Genomic DNA, 19,855 nt, shown 5'->3' with positions numbered 1-19,855 from the left:
GTCTACAAAATTATGAGAGGCAGCACCTTTTTCCCAGGGCAGGAATAGCAAACACTAGAGGATATATGTACTAAGTGAAGGGAGGGAAGTTAGGAGAGACATCAGGGATAAGTTTTTTTTTAAGCAAAGTATTGTGGATGCCTGGAATACCTTACCAGGGATGGTGGTGGAGGCTGAAACATTATAGGTATTTAAGAGACTCTTAGGCACATGGATAGAAGAAAAATAGAGGGTTCTAATGATAGGAAGCGTTCAGTACATTTTTTTTTACAGAATGCTTGGGTTGGCACAACATCGAAGGCTGAAGGGCCTGTACTGTGTGTACTGTAGTGTTCAATGTTCTAATTGAGCCTGGCATTCTTCCCACTTGAATTTCAATCTTGATGTTTTCCCAGCTTGTAAGTTGTCTAGGCAAATCAGGTGAAGATTTGCCCTATTAATTATTTTGGAAACTTCCCTTGATGTTAAGTAATTCTTGTATAATGCATTATTGACTGGAAATGTAAAGACCTGCCTGTGTAATGCTTTTTGTGGGTAGCATTGTCTCAGTACTAAGTCCAGGACCAGAGTGCACATCTGAACTCGGGTGCATGGCCCCATTCAGTCCCATTGGCTTGCTGAGCCTCATTGAATAGATTTAAATGGATAAATGGGTTGTTTTTACTGTTACTTAATGATTTTAATGAATTTGTATCACAATCAATTTTAAAATCATTTTTACTTTGAATTTTAAAAAATCCTTTAAATGTCTGAACATCGGAATTTGAAAGCATTTATCACTAGCAAGCTTTTGGGAGATCACAAGGGCAGTCCATCTGCAGGTCCTTAAGGATCACAACCTGAGGCTCAGTTTTCTCTTGGAAGAGCCGTGGAGCATGATTTTTCTCTCAACTTAATTAGTTTAGTGTTCGAGTTGTAAGACCCATTCCTCCTCCTGAACCATGATCACGCAACTATTAATTTTGAACATTTGGAATAAGACCTTTCACAATTATTTCTTTTGCAATATATTGATTATCTCCTTTTTACATATGAATATCATGTTACAATACTTGATAAATAACCAATAAAAGGTGTTTTAATTGTTTTTAAATCTACCACAGCCAAAGTTAATTGGACCCAAAAATGACTGCAGATTCTGGAAATCCAATACAAATCTGGAAAATGCTGGAAATTCCCAGTAGGACAAGCAAGCAGGAGAGAGAAAACATCAAGATTTCAAATCAAGGACGCTTTATTAGGACTGAAAATGAGGGGAAAACAGTGTTTCAAGTTGAGAAAATGATGGCTAGAGAGAAGAGAGATTTTCCATGATAAGGTGCAGGTTAATATCGTCAATGTAGCCATTACTTCAAATCCTGGCCATGAGAGACAGATGAGAAAAGGACCAAGAAATTGAAATTGAAAAATCCAGCAACTTCCTTCGAGAGGGGAAAAATCCTGATTTCGATATTGAGCCCTTTTACTCAATGACTCTCTCAAATGATGTCATATTTAAGTTTAGAGTAAGTTAGGAATCGTACATTTGATATTTCTGTTAAATTTGAAGAGACTTGGCAAGTTTTTTATAAATTATTTCCACATGACAGCATAATTATTTTCCTTCTGGACTATATTTAATTTTATTTCTTTCTCGTTGTTGGTGAAGATCTGACAATTAATTTTTATTAATAAATTCTCAGGATAGGCTGCCCAATCTTTTTCCTTAGATTAAGTGGGGTTTTGTATTGTGATACAACCACTACATTGGCTGTACTCCTACCAGCCTTCTGCAGGGGGCAACCACTGTATCTGCAGGTAGGTAACCTGAGAGGCTGGCCCACCTGCTGGCTGTAAGTCACCAGCCCATATAAAGACTCGAGCCGGCCCCTTCGAGGGACAGTTCAGATGTTGAGCCAGCAAAGATACTAAGACTGGTGTACAAAGTTTAAGCTAATTAAAACCTGATGTATAGTCTGTGGACTTTGCGTCAGAATCATTCGTACAGCAGTGCTCACATATATAATTTTTGGTCTTTTGAAGATTTCAGTTTGAGGAGATGAGAACATATTTGTTAATTGTGGGGTATTGCAATATGTTATATCATATGAAGTCGTATAGTGATATTTTTCCTTCTTGATTATGTACTCCTATTCTCCTTTTGTATTATTTACCTATAATGTGATTAATAAAATTATTGAAAAAATATCGAGCCCTGAGAGCTGCAACATGCCCATGAAGAAGATGAGGCATTATTCCTCATTATGCAGGACATCTTTGGAATCATTCAGGGGAGCAAAGGCATAGAGGTCAAAGCTGAAGTTGGACAGAAAACTTCCTGCTACCATAATCAACAGGATGTGTCCTCTATTTCCCACATTTCTGCTTATAATGTTGTTAATTAATTCATGGAGATCTTTTCTGTTCCATTTGTTCAGGGCCCCCCAGGACCACAAGGTCATCAGGGAGATCGTGGTTCACCTGGAGAAGGTTGGCCAGGATTAAAGGTATAAGCATTTCCACATTCAAAATGTACACATTATCTCTCTCTTTCCCTTTAAAATGTTCGCTTGAAGTTACCAGAAAATAATGTTGGAACATGTAGGGAAAGAATTCCCCACCAGCAGAGTACACCAGACATGTTACATTTTGTCATAGTTTTGTTGACAATGTTTCTCGAGATGTTATTGACAAAGTAAAGCACATGTTAAAGTTATTATGTATTTGCTGCAAGCTATTTGTAGTTTAGGTATTAAGAATCTTTCAAAATGTCCACAGGCCAAAACACTAATCACTCAACTTGCAGAACAGATTTCTAGGAATATTTAATACAGTTACGACATAGACCAGCAGCAATAGAAATTCACCAAGACAATGGTATCTTCAAAACTGTTGTTCAAAACTAATTATGAAGTGGATGAGGCACCAAGTCATCTAACTTTTCAAAAACTCACAAATTCTTGTATAGTTGCTTTCAGAGAAATGTTTCTTCATATGAATGATTTTTCGACAATTCCCCTCTCTGGTATGGGGTTTAACAAACCCAGGCAAGGGTTTTGGATAAAATGACGATTAAAATGGCCCCAGTAACACTTGTCTCTTAACAAAGAAAGCCAATTGAAGTGGCCATTTTTTCCGAAGCCACTTTGATTCTATATTACTGTGCTGTGGTGCATCAAGCAAACACGAAACATGAGAAGACTGTGCTATAGGCTTTAATCAGCTCAAACTCTGTACACACCATTCTTAATATCTTTGCTGGCTCCACACGTGCCTGGCTGTCCTTTGCTGGCTCCACATGTCCAACTGACCCGGGAGGGGGTGGCTTGAGCCTATATGCTGGCCAGTGATTGACAGCCGGCCAGGTAGGACCAGCCTCCCAGTTTGCCTACCTGCAAGTATAATGATTTCCCCCTGCAGTAGGGTGGTAGGAGTGCGGCCAGTGTTGTGATTGTATCACCACACCTTGGCAAGGGAATACAGTAGCAGTTCTTTTCTCACAAAATGTTACTGCATTTCTGACTTCCAGTGAATCTGGTTGAATACTTTAAATGCACCATTTCAAATCTCTTTAATCACATGACTTGCTTTGATCGTCACTGGCTCTTTTTCTAAAAACTCAAGTCATGGCAGTGTTCTCTGACTGTCTGCACAGGTCATGAACCAAATGGCTGCTTGTTTGACCAGGTGTCTCTTTAGCAAACATTCATTGTTCTCTTGAAAGTTTGAAATAAATCATAGGGCTTTTTTATGACTTCTTGACTTTGAATTAGCAGACATTTTGCTAACACAAAAATGTGTGATCTGTCTTTGTGTGTATTTCCCTGTTTCCAACGCACAAAGTTTTTACTAAAAATATAATATTTTATATCCTAAAGATTAATAATAACATAATTCTGTAACAATACCTTGTACAGGAGTAAATGCAGAATAACTCAATCAAGACATAAGTTTAAGGTGAGAGAAAGTAGTTTTAAAGGAAATCTGAGGGTTTTTTTTTAGAGTGGTGGAGCATGCGACTAGAAGAGGTGGTCAAATCAAATACAATTATTTCATTTAAAGGGCATTTAGGCAAGCATGAAATGATACAGTCCTAATGCAGGCAAAAGGGACTAGAGTAAAGATGGACAAAAGGGTCATCATTGATATGGTGAGTAGAAAGACCCATTTCTGTGCTGTACAACATAAGATCACAAGAAACACAATGACCATATGATTCACAGTTCCTTTTAGAGAACTGTAGGTGCTTGTAGCTAAATTCAGTATCATTATATCCTCATGGACTCCCCCTGTCATATGTGGTACCCCACAATGGCAGCTCTCCACCAGCCCCATCAGAAATCGTGTGCCCAAGATTAAGAACCACTGTATTACATCGGGATTACAGATATATCACAAGTACTGTATGCGATTTACTCTATATCCACATAGCTTATTTTGATTGCTTTTTCCAGCTTAATCTGAGAATTTCTTTTGCACGATTTTTATATTTTTGTTTATTTCAATAACCTGTTATTGTCTGATTACACAACCTCATTGGAAGATTTGTTTCACCGTGCAGCTAACGTTTCATTTTGAAAACTTGATTAACTTAATAATTTAGATTGTCGAGTGTTCCAAGCCATTCAAAGGCAAACAAAAAGTTGCTATGCTTAGAGACTATTTTGTAAGAGAAAGAAAATTCCAAGATAAATTGGAGATCAAGCTGCCTCCTCTGAAGTAGCCACTTCCCTGTATACTTCTCTCCACCACACCTCCTCAAGCCCTGGCTGAGTTTCCTGGAAGTTCTCAGAAGCTGAGTGCCTGCAGGCTAGCAGGAGGCCTGCTCTCCACCAGACTCTTGAATGCTTGGTTGAGATTCTTGGAAGTCATCAATGTCTGGCCTGGTAGAAGGCCTTTGGTTGCCAAGTGTGGAGCCTACCTTGTTCAGCACCTCCACCTCCCAGTGTAATTGCTGCTGCCTTGGCTTCAGCTGGGGTCACAACAATCTCCTGTGTACTTCTCGGAGTGGACACTGGATAGACTTGATGGGACCAAGTGGTGCTGCAGGCCTGATCGTGACACTGATGTGGGTGCTGCAGCAACCAGAGCCATACCACACCATGCTCCCTTAACCTGCTGCCACCATGCTCTCCACACACTCTTCCCACAGATTATGTGTTGTACAGGGATTAAAATATAATTGAACTTTAATTTGAAGTACCTGTCTGAAAAAGTGCAGTAGCTCAAGGCATAGAGTTTCATGTCTTCTGAGACGCGAGTTTCACTTGTGTGGAGCTGGCAGTTGGGCATCATATGCATTGACTTTGAGCCAGAAGGATATTGGCCTATTGAGTTGCTGCAACTGAAGGGATGGAAACTGGCCAGGGTACAAATCAGGAAGTTTTCTGGCTCACAGAAATGTCAGGAAGGAAGAGAGGCATTGAAATAATATAGAAGTGGATTACTACTTGTATCACAATTTCCAAATTTAATTCCCTTTATTCTGAAGATGTTATCTAATGTGGTCAGATTGTAGGGTCCTTTATTATTGCTGCTTCTTTGAATGACCAGAGCCATGTTGGAGAAGTAAAACACGGAAATCTGCAAACACTGTGGTTAAAGTAAAAACACAAAACTGGAGAAACTCAGCAGGTCAAGCAAGTTATTTTTGAATAGCTTTGTGGCACTAGTGGGCACCAACTGGAAGGGCTCTTTCGATGCACAGATCGAAAGCTTGGACCTCCTTGGCATTAGATTTCACTTTTTACCTGATGACACTCCATTGCCTTGTCAGAAACATTCCTTTTATCAAAAAAAAAATTGACCAAGTTGTGAAAACAACATTCCATTGTACACACTCCAGCAGTAGTGAACTTGGAGTCACTTCACAAGATATCCTTTGAAAGAATTTGTGTCAGCATGTCAGCCTTCTGTCTCCAGTCTTGAACAAAACTGAGACAGTGTACAGTTTGCACTTGTGGAATTTTGCAAGCCTCAAGCGCTGCACAGCTGCACTGCTTGTAAGTTTCTGAGGTCACCTCAAGATGCAATTCCACTTCAGATCCAATTTCTTTAAGTTTAACGTTCTGTTGCCATCTGCCTTTCAAAACATTGCAATTTTTAAAGTATCAATTGGAGTTCCATAATTCTCACAAATAACTGTGTAAAGGGTTATTTAATTTGAAGTCCAGGAACAACATGTATTATGATTACTTTTGTGTTATAGGGTGATCGTGGTTATGAAGGACCAAAGGGACCTCGTGGAATTCCAGGTGTGGGTATTAAAGGCAAAAAGGTAAGGCACGTGTATGTCCATTTATAATATGTTAATTGTGACAGGAGCAGTAGATCATGTGATTTTATGCATTCCATTTAAGAAGCTAAAATTGTTCTTTATTGCATACTCCTAAGTTAATATCATGTAAGCAGCACCAATTCCCTTTGTTTATACAAATTAAACATCCCATATCCTTAAACAGTAAGGGAACAAAAATGTATATTTAGAAGGAGCATTCAATTATACTGGCTCTGATGAGAATCCACATTCACTGAGTGGGCAGCGAGAATCTGTGAAATACAGGTTAGAGTGACTTTCATAATGGTAACAGGAACTTGGATACATAAATGTAAAGGAAATTGAAACCACAAATTCTCTTTTCAGTCATCAATACAACTTGAGTGTTTACCCTTTGCTCTGACTTGTGTGGATATCGCCGATCCCAGCTAAATTCCGGGAGAGACAGCACAGTTTTGATAGTTTAAATGACCTCCTATGATCTTTAATTGTCATAGACAACCGTTCAAACATTAAATCCTCTCCTCTCAGAAACCTGGGAAAAATCTACCAGGGTAAATGGTGCATTCACAAGTGTAGGGTAATTTAGATGAAAGTGCACAGAAATGTTGAATTAGATTCTGTAATCTTGCCAACATTCAACATTGAACACTGAATGTTTTTTAAAATATCAACTCCTAAGTGCAAAATGTTGGAGTTCCCTGCTGGAAGCAGTAGTTTTTCTGGTTCTGATTTTAAAGGATGTGGGAGAAATGGTCCATGTGAGCCCCAAGGTAGATAATTAATCAAAGACAATTTGGGATGCAGGAGACAGCCTATTTTAATGGCTGGTTCTCATTTCCATTATTCTTCCTGTTCGCCAGGGTGAAGAATACATCATCTGGTCAGAAGGTGGAAGGAGGAAATTGGAGGTCATAGCTAGAGAAATGTGGGAACAGTCATTTACATTCAGAGATGGGGTGGAGTGCTTTACTCTGAGATCGATCAGAAAATGGGGGAGGGTGTTGGTTAAATTTTATAGCTGACTTTCCATCTGTTCTTGGCTGTTCTGACCTGGCTCAAATGTCAGAGAAACAATAATTAATATTTCAACACCAGTCCTGAAGATGTAATCAAGACACAATCTGCCTCTTTAAAAATGGAGCCAACTTCCTTCCTGCAGGTTTCCTGCTCAGTTTTTTTTAAAAATACAGGCTAGCATTGAGATGTGACAGGAGGTCAGTGGGATTAGGCAGCCAAGTGACTGCTCTCAATTTAACTGCACTCCACACCATTTAATGCGCTCACGCATTAATCACAACCCTGGTTGCTGAGGATTAGTTCTGGGAAAAGAACCCAGCCTTGTATATAGCAACGATATCTGCAAGGTCAACTAAGTGATTCATTCCAAAGTTACATATTAGCCTCACGATCTGAATTTAGCGTCTATTTTAAAACTTGCGCAGCTTCCTAAATTACTGTGTATTTTAACTTTTGTTCTGTTTACTCTGGTTCAAATCCAGGATACTGTGCATCACTACATTGGCCAAATAGAGTGTCACTTTCACTTTTTGGTAGCTTTCGGAAGTGGAATGCAGAGGCTTGGAAATGTGCTCAAGTTTCAATAGCTTCAAACAAAACAGATGGCTGTAATTCTTCAGCCTCGATGTGCATTCCATTTCGGTGAACTATTAAATGTATCTTTAGTATGTATCATAAATGTGCTTTCAGTGTAATACAAATTTTATTCTGAACAAACTCATATATTTAAGACTAAAGAAATCCTTTTCAAGAATCTTGAACTGTAACAAGGAATTCTGTTCACCTCTAGATGTGTTCATGAATAAAAGTTGATTACATCCAGCATGAGATGTTGTTAAGTATCCAAAATTCATTTTGGATATTTTTTCCTATGACTATACTTTGTGAATATAACATTTGCCTTTTTAAATGTACTCCTTCAGGGTGAAATTGGGTTTCCTGGATTACCTGGTCCTATTGGTCCACCTGGAGTTGGACTGCAAGGTGAAAAGGTCAATATTGTGCTTTAATTTTTAATAAATAGATAGACGTATGCGTGCCTATCTCTCTAGCCAGATAAGTATATACATGGTAAGTAAGGTATGGTCGCTTAATGTCCACGTTCCATTCTTTGAGATAGGATGTTAAGCAAGCCCTTTTTAAAATATTTTTTTCCCAATTATTTATTTATTCATTCATTCATTGATTACACAGTGAACCCCTGATTTAGCATGACCCTGCTTTGTTCCTGAAGTGCAAATTTTTTTGACTATTGCGTTATAATGGGGTTGCAATATATGACACACACACCCACCCACACAGCATGTTGCTAATTGTATGAGTTTTGATTGTTAAATAGCGTTCATGCTCCTGTTCTCTCATTCTCATTCTTCCTCACATGTGTGTGCACATTGTTATTATTCAGTGTCTTAATGGGTAAATTGGATGCATACTGAGACAAAGATGGCCAGAAATGTCCTACTTGGCATATAGGTCTATTTATATGCAATTCAAACAATATTGTTGCTTTGCATGAACATTTCGAGTGTGCACTCTCATCTGTATAGCTTGTATATCAGCTGGTAGGCAGAAAGATGTGGCCCTTGCCAGCTGTATGTTCTCTTGCAGGGTTGCTTATTCATTCAGTAGTTTCCTGCAAAATCCTTCTGCTGCAGAGCCTTCAATGTGGCACCATATTCTTTTTTTTTTTGAAATTTGACAAGGTTACAGTATAGAAAATAAATACATGACACATTCTGTATTTAACTAAACCTGCTCACAATCACCTTGCAATTCTCCACATGATTGTAGCAGGAAACTGTATTCAATCAGCTTTGGATCTTTCACTGTCATTTGAGCATTTTATATCTATCTGTACCATGTTTCTCCTTTCTAAAACCAATCACTAAGTTAACAATGAATGTCTCCTATCAGGCAGCGGGGCAGCACATAGTTCCAACAAAAAATGAAGAATAGCCCTAAAATCCTTTTGCACGTTTTGGCATTTAGTCTGAGATCTGCTAATGCCTCCCAATGCTGCTCTTGAAGTTATTATGACAAAGCATGGAAGAAGTGAATTGATGATTATTATTAATTGGAGATTCATGTGGACAGGCCATTGGAAAATTGCAACTGTGTGGACATTTAAAAGAAGGAATTCTGAAAGTGCAAAACAAAAATTCTCTGAAGTGTTGCACTTTGGGAGGTAAAATGTCGGGAACACATAGAGTTAATGGCAGGACTTTTAAAAGCATTGATGGGTGGAGGAATCTGGAAGTTCAAATCCATAGAACCTTAAAAAATCAGGCATGTGGTATGCTTGCCTTCGTTGGACAGGGCAGAGAGTATAAAAGTGATTTTGCAGCTATATAAAACACTAGCAGGATACCTGGTATTGCCCAGGAAATAAAACACACTCAGTTGTTGATTACATGGTTGAAACAAAATACCCAAAAGGCCCCTCACATCATGAAGCAGCGTACAAAGATTTAAAAAAACCCTCTCGCTGGCTGGGATGAACAGTGTAGATTTCATCTTTTAAAAAAAATGCCAAGATGTCCATCTACAGGACTGCCTCGTTTTCTCTTACTTTATTTGTTGTTGCTCCAGATATAGAAAGATGTGACTTCAGAATAAAACAGTGTGCATGCAAAAGAACCTTCTTGGCAAAAGTTGAAGAATTCAGTCAGTGTTGTATTGTGTGGAGCCGATGCCTGTTGCAAAACATTTTCTTCAGTGAAGTGGACTCTTTGTCTAGTCTCTAGGTGGACACTTAGTTGCTGGATGGCAAGGTGCCGTCCATGAAGTGGAAATCCAAAAATGCACCAGAATGCTTCATTGCTGGTAATGCACCTTCCCAACTGGAACTGGATCACTTTATCATTTGTGTTTTTGGTATTGAAGAACATACATAGCAGCATCAGATTCCTTGTTTATATACTTGCTCATATATTTGATTGACTTGACTGAGTTACAAAACTCAAGATTGATGTATGAGGGAGTGGATTTTTGTTTTTAGCCAGTTGAGAATGTGTACATGAGTAAGACCTCTTTTCTGCCACTCTGTAGTGTGCATGTCAAACCTTGTAGGACTACAGATCATGTACTTCTTTGAGGTACATCATTTTGATGAGCTTTTGTCGAAAAACTCTAGTCAATAAATCCTGTCGGTCCTTACTAGACTATCGTAGGAGAGTTTGTCACTTGCCTCTTTCCAAGAAGAATTGCAGGTGAGGGTGATGAAGAGATCTGGCCTTCCATAAGTTCTGACATAGGTCATGGCATCTTGAGTTCATTCATGCATGTAACTTGGACTTTCTGTGAAAATGAATGAAAGAGTGCACAGCTGGTTAATTCCTCTGCCTCCACCTCCATCGTTATTGATGCCATCTCTAAGATTAATGTTGGAGTCCACACACAATTCTTTGGTGTATCTTTATAACAGCTTTTCTGACTCCACCTTGGCATACATATCAACAGCATATTGGTGGAACAGATCTTGACTTTGTTTCATGTAGCTGAAGTAGTTTTTATGAATCATGAATTTGTAGGCATAAAAATCCATGCAGGATGCAGTTTTTATTCTTTGAGTTTGTTGAATACCAAAGTTGTATCCATCTTCTCCAAATACACAGATGAACAGATATTGAAGAGCATCATAGGATCTGTGTGTCTCAATTTTCCTCTTGATATTGTTGTCCTGACCTCATTGCAGGTTGGTTCATTGAAATGACCATGATGCTCTCTTTGTGGTCACCTGTCTGCTTCAATCACTAATCAAAAGTCCAAATTAGGAGAACTTTCAAGTGCACATTTAAAGCTTTTTACATAATTGTTTGTGGTAAGGATCATCTCCAGGAGTTGCATTGTTATATGAAGTCTGGTGCCCGTCATGTAGTTGCAATGGTATTCAGCCTGGTTTTTTTTCCACATTTCCCACAAAGTAGAGTTCGAGGAACTGTGGATGCTCATTTAGTTGAGGTTGGAGTGATCCAATATGATGATAGACTTGTCCTTGGACTTTAAGTGTTGGCATGAAGCCCCCTTCTGTGATGATGTTAACTCCAAAAGATGTCATCTGAAATGCTGAATTGTAGGCTTTGATCACCTTTAGGAAATGTTTGGACTCAGCTGTGGTGACTGGCAGCAACATTTTCAATGGCTGTGGAGGCTCGGCCAGTAGAGGTATGCTAAAATTTCCATTGGAACAACATATCTTCATAATGTTGGCATACCTCTGACATCGAGCCAATTACAACTGCCTTAATGGAAGAATATTAATGGAATGCCTGGCAGCACTGAAGCGGGCTTGGCATTGTTCCTCATTTTCCTGCTGCCTGCTCCTTGTTTGACTGGAGGCCTAAGTACTGAGACAGGTGTTTCACTGCAGTTGTGTTTCCTCCTGCCTGCTCCTTGCATGTCTGGAAGCATCATCAGTGAGGCAAGACTGATGTCCCTCTGCTGTCTCTTGCTTTCTTCTTTATCTAATTCTATGGGCTTGTGAAGAATTTCTGTCAATGTTGCTTTGCTTTTTTGGGCCCATATTGAACTGGGTTTGCCCACTTGTTTTTATTTTGAATGTACATTGATGTACACTGTACATTAATTGAGGTCTCCCTGGTGCAATTTCAAATGTTTATTTTGAACTTCATATGGCCTTAAAGTTAAAATTCAATGTGGTCATGACATTCAGCATTAAATGTTACCCCTATTGAACCTCCTTGGACATTTCTAGAAAGCTCCATATTGATTTTCATGGAGAACAGGCAAACAGACAGATATGCACAAATATATATTAGTCAGGCTGCACTTGTAATATTGTGTGCAATTCTGGTTGCACCATAGGAGGAAAGGACGTGGAGGCTTTGGAAAGGTACAGAAGAGATTTATCAGAAAGCTGTCTGGATTAGTGGCTATGAGTTATAAGGAGAAGTTAAATAGATTTACATTGTTTACTCAGGAACTGTGAATGCTGAGAAGGGACCTGATAGAAGTTTAGAAAATTCTGAGATGCATTGATAAAATCTTCTCCCAGGGTAAAAAAAAAAGTCACATACAAGAGGTCATGCCTTTATGATGAGGGGAGGGGTGAGAGTTTAAAGGAGATGTGGAAAGCAATTTTTGTACACAGTGGTAGGTGCCTGCAATGTGTTGCAGAAACAGTGGTGGAAGCAAATACAATAGTAGCATTTAGGAGGCTTTTAGATAGACAGGTATCTACAGAAAATAGAGGAATGCAAATCATATACAAGCAGCTAAGTTTTGGATTAAATTGGGCATCATGTGGGCCGATGACCGGTTTCTATGTGGTCCTGATCTAGGCATTATGTTCGACTTTTTAACCTCTCTTCCTGTATTTTCATGAAACACAAAGTCTGCAGATGCTGTGATTGTAGTAAAAATACAGAAATGCTGGAGGAACTCAGCAGGTCTCGCAGCTTCCATAGGAGGTAAAGATATATTACCAACACTAGGCCTGAGCCCTTTTTAAAGGTAATGTATATTTATCTCATATGGATACTGCGAGACCTGCTGAGCTCCTCCAGCATTTGAGTTTTTCCTGTATTTTCAAACTTGGTCACTTACCTTAAATGCATGTATAGCTTGAGAAAGGCCCTCTTTATAAATCTGTTCTGGAGCTGTTGTTAGAATTACAATCTGGCAGTTGGATCAGTCATTGACTGCCACAGCTTCAATAGAAATATCATTTGTATATTGTATCAAAGGAAAATTCTTTCTTTTCTGATGAAAATATGCTACATCAATTTTTATTAGCCTGAATATGCCTGAGATTGTCTGATCTTCGAAGCTAAGCAAGCTCAGGACTGGTCAGTATTTGGAGGGGAGACCGCCTAGGAATACTAGACGCTGTAGGTTTCTGTGAGGGGCGCTGGACAAAGTGGCGACTCTCTGTCTGCCTCATGGTAGACAAAGTTAAAGAATTTCATGTATATTACATTCTAAATATAGTATTGTGTGACAATAATGGAATCTTTACCTTTTACTGTAAATATCTGCATTGACAAGTTTAGTAGTGGTGTTATGAAAGGAGATGTTTGATTTTTGCCCATTTAAATTCTGACATATCCCTGCAAATGTTTTGTGATCTTTAACTCTTCTTTCAACCTGTTTGTATACGCTATGAATTTACTTATGAAGTAAACTGTACCAAGGGGTGGGGTTGGGTAGATGTATACAACATATCAAAGAGAAATTCTGGATGTTTAAGACTTCTCAGTCACTTGATTTGGTAATCCTTGAATCCATTAGGATTTTCTTGGGATCAATGTCAGCCAAAACAAATTAATATTGAGTAAGGTATGAGTACAGTATGATAACTTTTTACAGTATTGCCTGAGTAATTATTCTATTGCTAAAACAGTAAGCATTTTAAATTCAATGGTATGATGTGAGAAGGGTTGTTGAATTTCCAGTACTGAAAAAAGCTAAAATGCTAACCCTAATGCATTATTCAAACACAAAACTGCAAGTCATAATTCCCTGCACTTGAATTAAAGAAAACATTGATAACATGCTGTGAAGAAACAGTTAATAAATTCTAATATTTGTACTTCCTGATGTATGGTAATTTAATGTATCAATTTCTGATTATATATTATAATGTGTTTTTCATGACTGACCTTTTTGTAGTGACTTGAATTGACAATATGTCTTCCTTCTCCACTCCATCCTACCTCCTTCCCTTGACTAGAAAAAGATTGGGCTCTTTAGTAATTTAAAATCTTGCCTGCTTTGTTGTTCCCTTTTACCTAATTTATTTATTTTCCTCCCTTGATCCTTAAGCCCATAAGAATTTCTAGACTCGGGTTTGTTTGAAATCTGATGCTTTTATCATGAGTCAACTGAATTAGGTTTGTAAGAAGCCAAGTCAAGGCTGTCTTTCATTTTTAGTTCCCTACCTTTAATCTATTTCCCTTGAGGAGCCAGGTGACCTATTCCTCTCTCATTTTCTTGTGATTGAATCTCATTTTTATTCTCTCCACATTTTCATCAACTTCTCCAAGGTTCTACCCTTTACCAATGCACTGGGAGCAATTTATAGTGGCCAGGTCATCTACTAACCACACATCTTGGAATGTGAGAAGACTCCAGAAAAATCCCATCCTGGAGAAAACATGCAGACTCCTTGGAGACAGTACTGGAGATCAGGAATGCATCTGTGTTAATGGATTGTGAGGCTGGAGGGCTACGAGCTACATTACTCTGCCCCCTGATCTTTCTAAGACAATATGAGTTAAAGGCTTTATTGATCAGAAGACCCAAGCATGACTCTACATGGTGCTGGCTCACTTCCAAGGTGGGTATGAGGGAGGAGATTAGGGCTCCTTTATTAGGAGATCTTGTAGGGAGGGGCTACAGGTACAGAAGGTGGGCCAGCCTGCCCAGCCCAGTGAGGACATGCCTGCAGTATAGTGTTCAACCACACAATTTTCAGTTGCATCAGCAATGAACTTTGTCGTTGATTGCAATGTTTAATTTCATTTGCAACTTTTCCAAAAATCAAGCAAGCATTGAGCAATGGGCTGATAGGTGGCAGTTAACAGTAATACTATAGAAGTGCCAGGCATCAGCAAGGTAGAGTCTAACCATAGACCCTTAACAGTCAATCATATGACCATCAGCAAATCTCTCACTGTAGATGGAGTAAATGCAAGCAGGTGAGGTGAGATTTAAAAAAAAACTCTAGGACATGGGTTAAGGGTGAAAAGTTTCAAGGGAACATTAGGGAGAACTTGTTCAAGCAGAGATGGTTAAAGTGTGGAACAAGCTGCCAGCTGAATGTTGAATGCAAGCTCAATTTTGGCATTGGAAAAAATTGGGCAGGTACATGGATGGGAGGGGTATGGTCTGGGTTCAAATCAGTGGGACTATACTTTGCCACAAAAAAGAAGGGCTTGTTTCTATGCTGTAGTTCTATGGTTCTATTAACATTCCAAGTGCCACTATTGCCAAGATCTAACTAAAACTCTGGCAGTCTGAGAAGATCAGAAGATACGTAACCTTACGGCAAGTGACTCATTTCCTTACTGACTTTGACGAACAGTGAAAATTTGGCACACTTAATTTTGAATTCCTCCTTCGTGACTCCTGAGTCTTGCTCTCAAAGTTCAAACTTATGTTAATGTATTATAGTATTGCAGTAGATAAAACCCACAAATTGACAAGTAAAAGTATTGTGTCACTTGGGAGGACTGTTTGGGGCCTCAAATAGTGGTGAGGGAGGAGGTGAGGGTGCATGCAACACCACTTGTGAATCTACAGGGTCATCTACTGCATCCTGTGCGCCCGTTGTGGCCTTTTCTACATCGGAGAGACGGGACACAGACGGAGATAGTTTGGCTGTGCATCTTCGCTGTGTCCATAGCAATGTTGGGGATCTGCCAGTGACCAACCATTTGAATTCTGAACCCCAGTCCCGTGCCAACGTGACTCTTCATGATCTCATGCACTGCCAAACCGAGGGCACCTGTGAATACGAGGAGAAACACCTAATATTCCATCTGGGCCTTCTCCAAGCGGATGGCATTAACATCAATTCTCTGGTTTCTGTTAGGCCACACCCCTGTCTCTCTTTCCCATTCCTGTCTTCTTTCCTTTAGCTCTCCGATCCTTCCTTCTCCATTCAGAGAACTTACCTGTCCCCTATAACCTCAACTTTTTTCTCTTGTGCCCTCCCACCCATATCCACCTATGACGTATTGTCTGTGCTCCTCCCCCTGCCCCCATCATTTTATTCAGGCACTTGTCTACATTTTGCTCATACTTTGATGAGGGGCTCAGGCCTGAAATGTTGGTTATGTATCTTTATCATTGCTACATAAAGAACGCTGCATAACATGCTAAGGTTCTCCAGCATTGTTGTGTAAACTACAATCACTATAGATAGCCCTTTTCACATTGCCTAACCAGTAAATTGGCAATGTAAATTGGTGCTTTTTGCCATTCATACTGGACCAATGTTAACTGGTTCTCTGTGCCCTTTCACACTCACCATCTGGCATCCTAAAGCAAAGGGGGACCTATCCTCCAGTGACATCTTGGATACCCCACCCCCCCCGTGCCTTTCACACTGGGCTAACCAGTACGCCGATTCAAAACGAATCGACAATGATGCACCCTCCCTAGACTGTTCATCCCTGGGGCAATCATGCCTGCATGCCAGTTCACAAGCATTCACACTGACATGTTGACTGGTAGATTGGCAGTTAATTACCTGGTTAAAGTGCCAGTGTGAATGGGCCTAGTGTCTTCAGATTTTCTTGTTTAACTTAATGTATTATAGAATTATGTTAGTGGAAATGAATTAAGGCATATTTTTGTGTGATCTCCAAGGGAGTGCTAGGTCCAAGAGGGCCGCCTGGTTCAAGAGGACCTCCAGGCAAAGGCTTGCCAGGATCAAAGGTAAGAGAATCCTAAATCTGCTAAAGCAATTTACTTTTTTCAGTTTTGATTTGAAATAAACTAATTTTCAAGTTCAAACACTTCCAGAAGAACATTTAAAATTAAAGTCAGAGTTCAAATTTATTGTCAGAGTACATATTTTACTTGGCATCACACATAACCCTGAGATTTTTTTACCCACGGGCTGGGCAGAATTTCTACTTATTCGTGACAGTAAACTGTACTCAAGAGTATAAAGAAAAAAATCAAAAATAAAATATTCAAAAAAAATATGTATATAAAAAGGAGAAATGTAAGTCAAGATAAAATGAAAACAAACTGTGCAAATACTGAAAAATAAATATTCAGTAATAAATAATGAGCAAAGTAAGAGAGTCCTTAAATGATCCTCTGGATATTGTTTAGGAGTCTGATCGTTGAGGGGTAGCAACTGTTTCTGAACCTGGTGGCATCTGTAAAAGTGGGGTGGGTTGCACCCTGAACTTGAGGAGAACCAATATCCTAGCAGCGAGGTTTGGTAATGCTGTTGGTGGAGTGGGGGGGGGGGGGGGGGGTTGCTGGTGGGGTTAAACTAGATTTGCAGGGAGGTGGGAACCAAAGCGAAGAGGGGGGTTAGCAGACAAGTTGGGGCAGCTGGTTGGGAGTTTGTGTGGAAGGAAAGGTACACGGCAAAATTGTAGGCATTGAGATGAGATGCAATGCAACAGGGACACAGAATGCTGGCATTTTTTTCCAAGGAAATAGAATATAAGAGCAGGGATACGACGTTGAGGCACTGGTGAGACCTGACTTGAAGTACTGTGTGTAGTTTTGGGCTCGTATAAGAAAGATGTGCTGGCATTGGAGAGGGTTTAGAGGAGGTTCGCTATGATGATTCTGGGAATGAAAGGGTTATATGAGGAGTGTATGACACCTCGTTGAGTTAGGAGAATGAGGGAGGATCTCAGTTGAACATTTCAAATGTTGAAAGGCATGGACAGAGTAGATGTGTAGATGTAGAAAGTTTGTTTCCCATTGTGGAAGGAGGCCAAGCCACTGTGTATATTTCAGGCAGAGATATGTTCTTGATTAGCCAGGGCATCAAAGGTTATGGGGAGAAGGCCAGGCAATGGGGCTGAGTGAGAAAATGGGTCAGCTCATGATTAAATGGCAGGGCGGACTCAATGGGTTGAACAGCCTATTTCTGCTCCTATGTCTTGTGGTCTTATGGTATGAGTGCTGTAGTGCCTTTATATCTCTTTCCTGATGGCAGCAGCAAGATTAGAGGATGTCCTGGGTTGCGTGAATCCTTGATGATTTCTCCTGCTTTTTGATGGAAGAGTTCATGTAGATATTCTTGAAGGTGGGGAGAGTTTTGCCTGTAATGCGCTGGACACTTAGAGGTATTTGTACCCCCATATCAGGTTGTGATGCAGCCTGTCAGCACACTTTCCACAACACATCAAGAAGTTTGCCAAGGTTTTCATTTTCAAACCAAACCTCCACAAACTCCTGAGGAAGTAGAGGTGCTGACATGCATTCTTCACGATTACATTAATATGATGAATCCAGGAAAGGTTCTCCAAGATGGTGACTCCCAGGAATTTAAATTTGCTCATCCTCTCCACCTCAATGATCCCCCAATGATCTCTGGACTGTGCACCTCTGGTTTTCCCTTTCTAAAGTCTACAATCAGCTCCTTGGATTTGGTGACATTGAGTGAGAGGTTGTTGTTAGTACACCATTCATCCAATTTTTCAATCTCTCAACTATATGCTAACTCATCACCCCTTTTTATACAACCCACAATGGTGGTATCACCAGCAAATTCGTAAATGGTCTTGTCACACAGTCATAGGTGTAAAGTGAGTGGAGCAGGGAGCTAAGTACACAGCCCTATGGTGATAATGGATTGGCGCCTGTAGGTGAGAAAATCCAGGATCTAATTGCAAGGCAGTGTATTGAGGCCCAGGTCTTGGCACTTTGCTGATGAGTTCTGAGGGGATGATGATGTTGAATGCCGAACTGTAGTCGATGAAGAATATCCTGATGAATACGTCTTTGATGTCCAGGTGTTCCAGGATTTTGTATAGAGCCATTGTTTACACAATGGTTCTACTGAGCATCACTCTGCTACTTATAGAGTATCCAGAATTTTGCAAATATCTTGTCTTCCTAATTACTTTTCCTTGATGAGTTGTCATCTAGCCAATAATATTAGCATCTTGCATTCACGATTCTATCACCTTGAGCATACAAATTATGACCCTCCATTTTCTTTCTCGTTAGATATTGATTTTTTAAAAGCTATGAACAGTTATTTTACAGTTAACAGATTTCAAGTAATCTCTGATTCATGGTATATTAAAATCCATTCTTACTTGCTGCAGCCAAACAGATACTTTGTAAAACAAAGCAACTAGCAACTACTACAAAACTGCCACAAGCTAAATAATTAATAGAATTGAAAAGACAATAAATGCACAAAAACATAATAGATATTAACAGTAATCATAAGGCAAAACAAAAGTGACTTTGCTCTTGTGTAAACAGTCATTTTGTGGTCTTGGAGCCATCCCTGATTAGTATAACAAGAAGAATTTAGGACAGAGTTATGAAGAGAAGAAAATGTTCTCTATCACTGAACTCAAATTAGAAATCCATTTCTTGGCACTCTACTGAATCTGAAATTGGTAATACTTCCTGATTAACAGCTTCACAGTAACCTTGACTACCACCCAACTATGCAGTTTCTAGCCCCGTCCATGTGCTCCATTGATGAGAGACAACAAATTTGCATGGAATTCAATCCTGAAATGTATCCCCTGCTTGTATTGGAATTTGGTTTACATGTTGTTTCACCACTTTGATTCTGCAGGGTGATCAAGGTTTTCCTGGAGAATTTGGAGCTCCCGGAGAAAGGGGAATTGGAGAGGCTGGACCAAAAGTAGGTGATTAAAGAACAAATTCTAAAAATAAGAGTGCAGTCATGCCGGCTGTTGCATGCTTTTTTTGAATAGACGATATACAATACCTGTGAGAAATGTGATTGGAATAACTTGTGAATTAACTTTAAATTATCCATTATATTTCAAAACTGTCATAGTCATTGCTTCTAGAGTCTGGTTCTTAATCACGCTTTTAAAAATATATACGTAATTGGAATTTTATGACCTAATAACCTGCTAAATTTAAGTA

The 19,855-nt window shown here is 39.4% G+C and overlaps 1 protein-coding gene across 3 annotated transcripts in view; it reads left to right on the top strand.

Moving 5' to 3' along the window:
* Window positions 1-19,855, top strand: part of col28a2a (collagen, type XXVIII, alpha 2a) — a 105,019-nt gene that overhangs the window by 32,847 nt on the left and 52,317 nt on the right. For all 3 annotated transcript variants that reach the window (XM_069935704.1, XM_069935703.1, XM_069935705.1), the window contains exons 14-18: window positions 2,418-2,486; window positions 6,188-6,256; window positions 8,200-8,268; window positions 16,610-16,678; window positions 19,536-19,604. In XM_069935704.1, coding sequence (XP_069791805.1) covers window positions 2,418-2,486; window positions 6,188-6,256; window positions 8,200-8,268; window positions 16,610-16,678; window positions 19,536-19,604 — 345 coding nt within the window. The remainder of the gene's footprint in view (window positions 1-2,417; window positions 2,487-6,187; window positions 6,257-8,199; window positions 8,269-16,609; window positions 16,679-19,535; window positions 19,605-19,855) is intronic.

Source organism: Narcine bancroftii, chromosome 4 (assembly GCF_036971445.1).
Source record: "Narcine bancroftii isolate sNarBan1 chromosome 4, sNarBan1.hap1, whole genome shotgun sequence".
Classification (NCBI taxonomy): domain Eukaryota; kingdom Metazoa; phylum Chordata; class Chondrichthyes; order Torpediniformes; family Narcinidae; genus Narcine; species Narcine bancroftii.
This window is presented reverse-complemented; position numbering and strand designations above follow the sequence as displayed.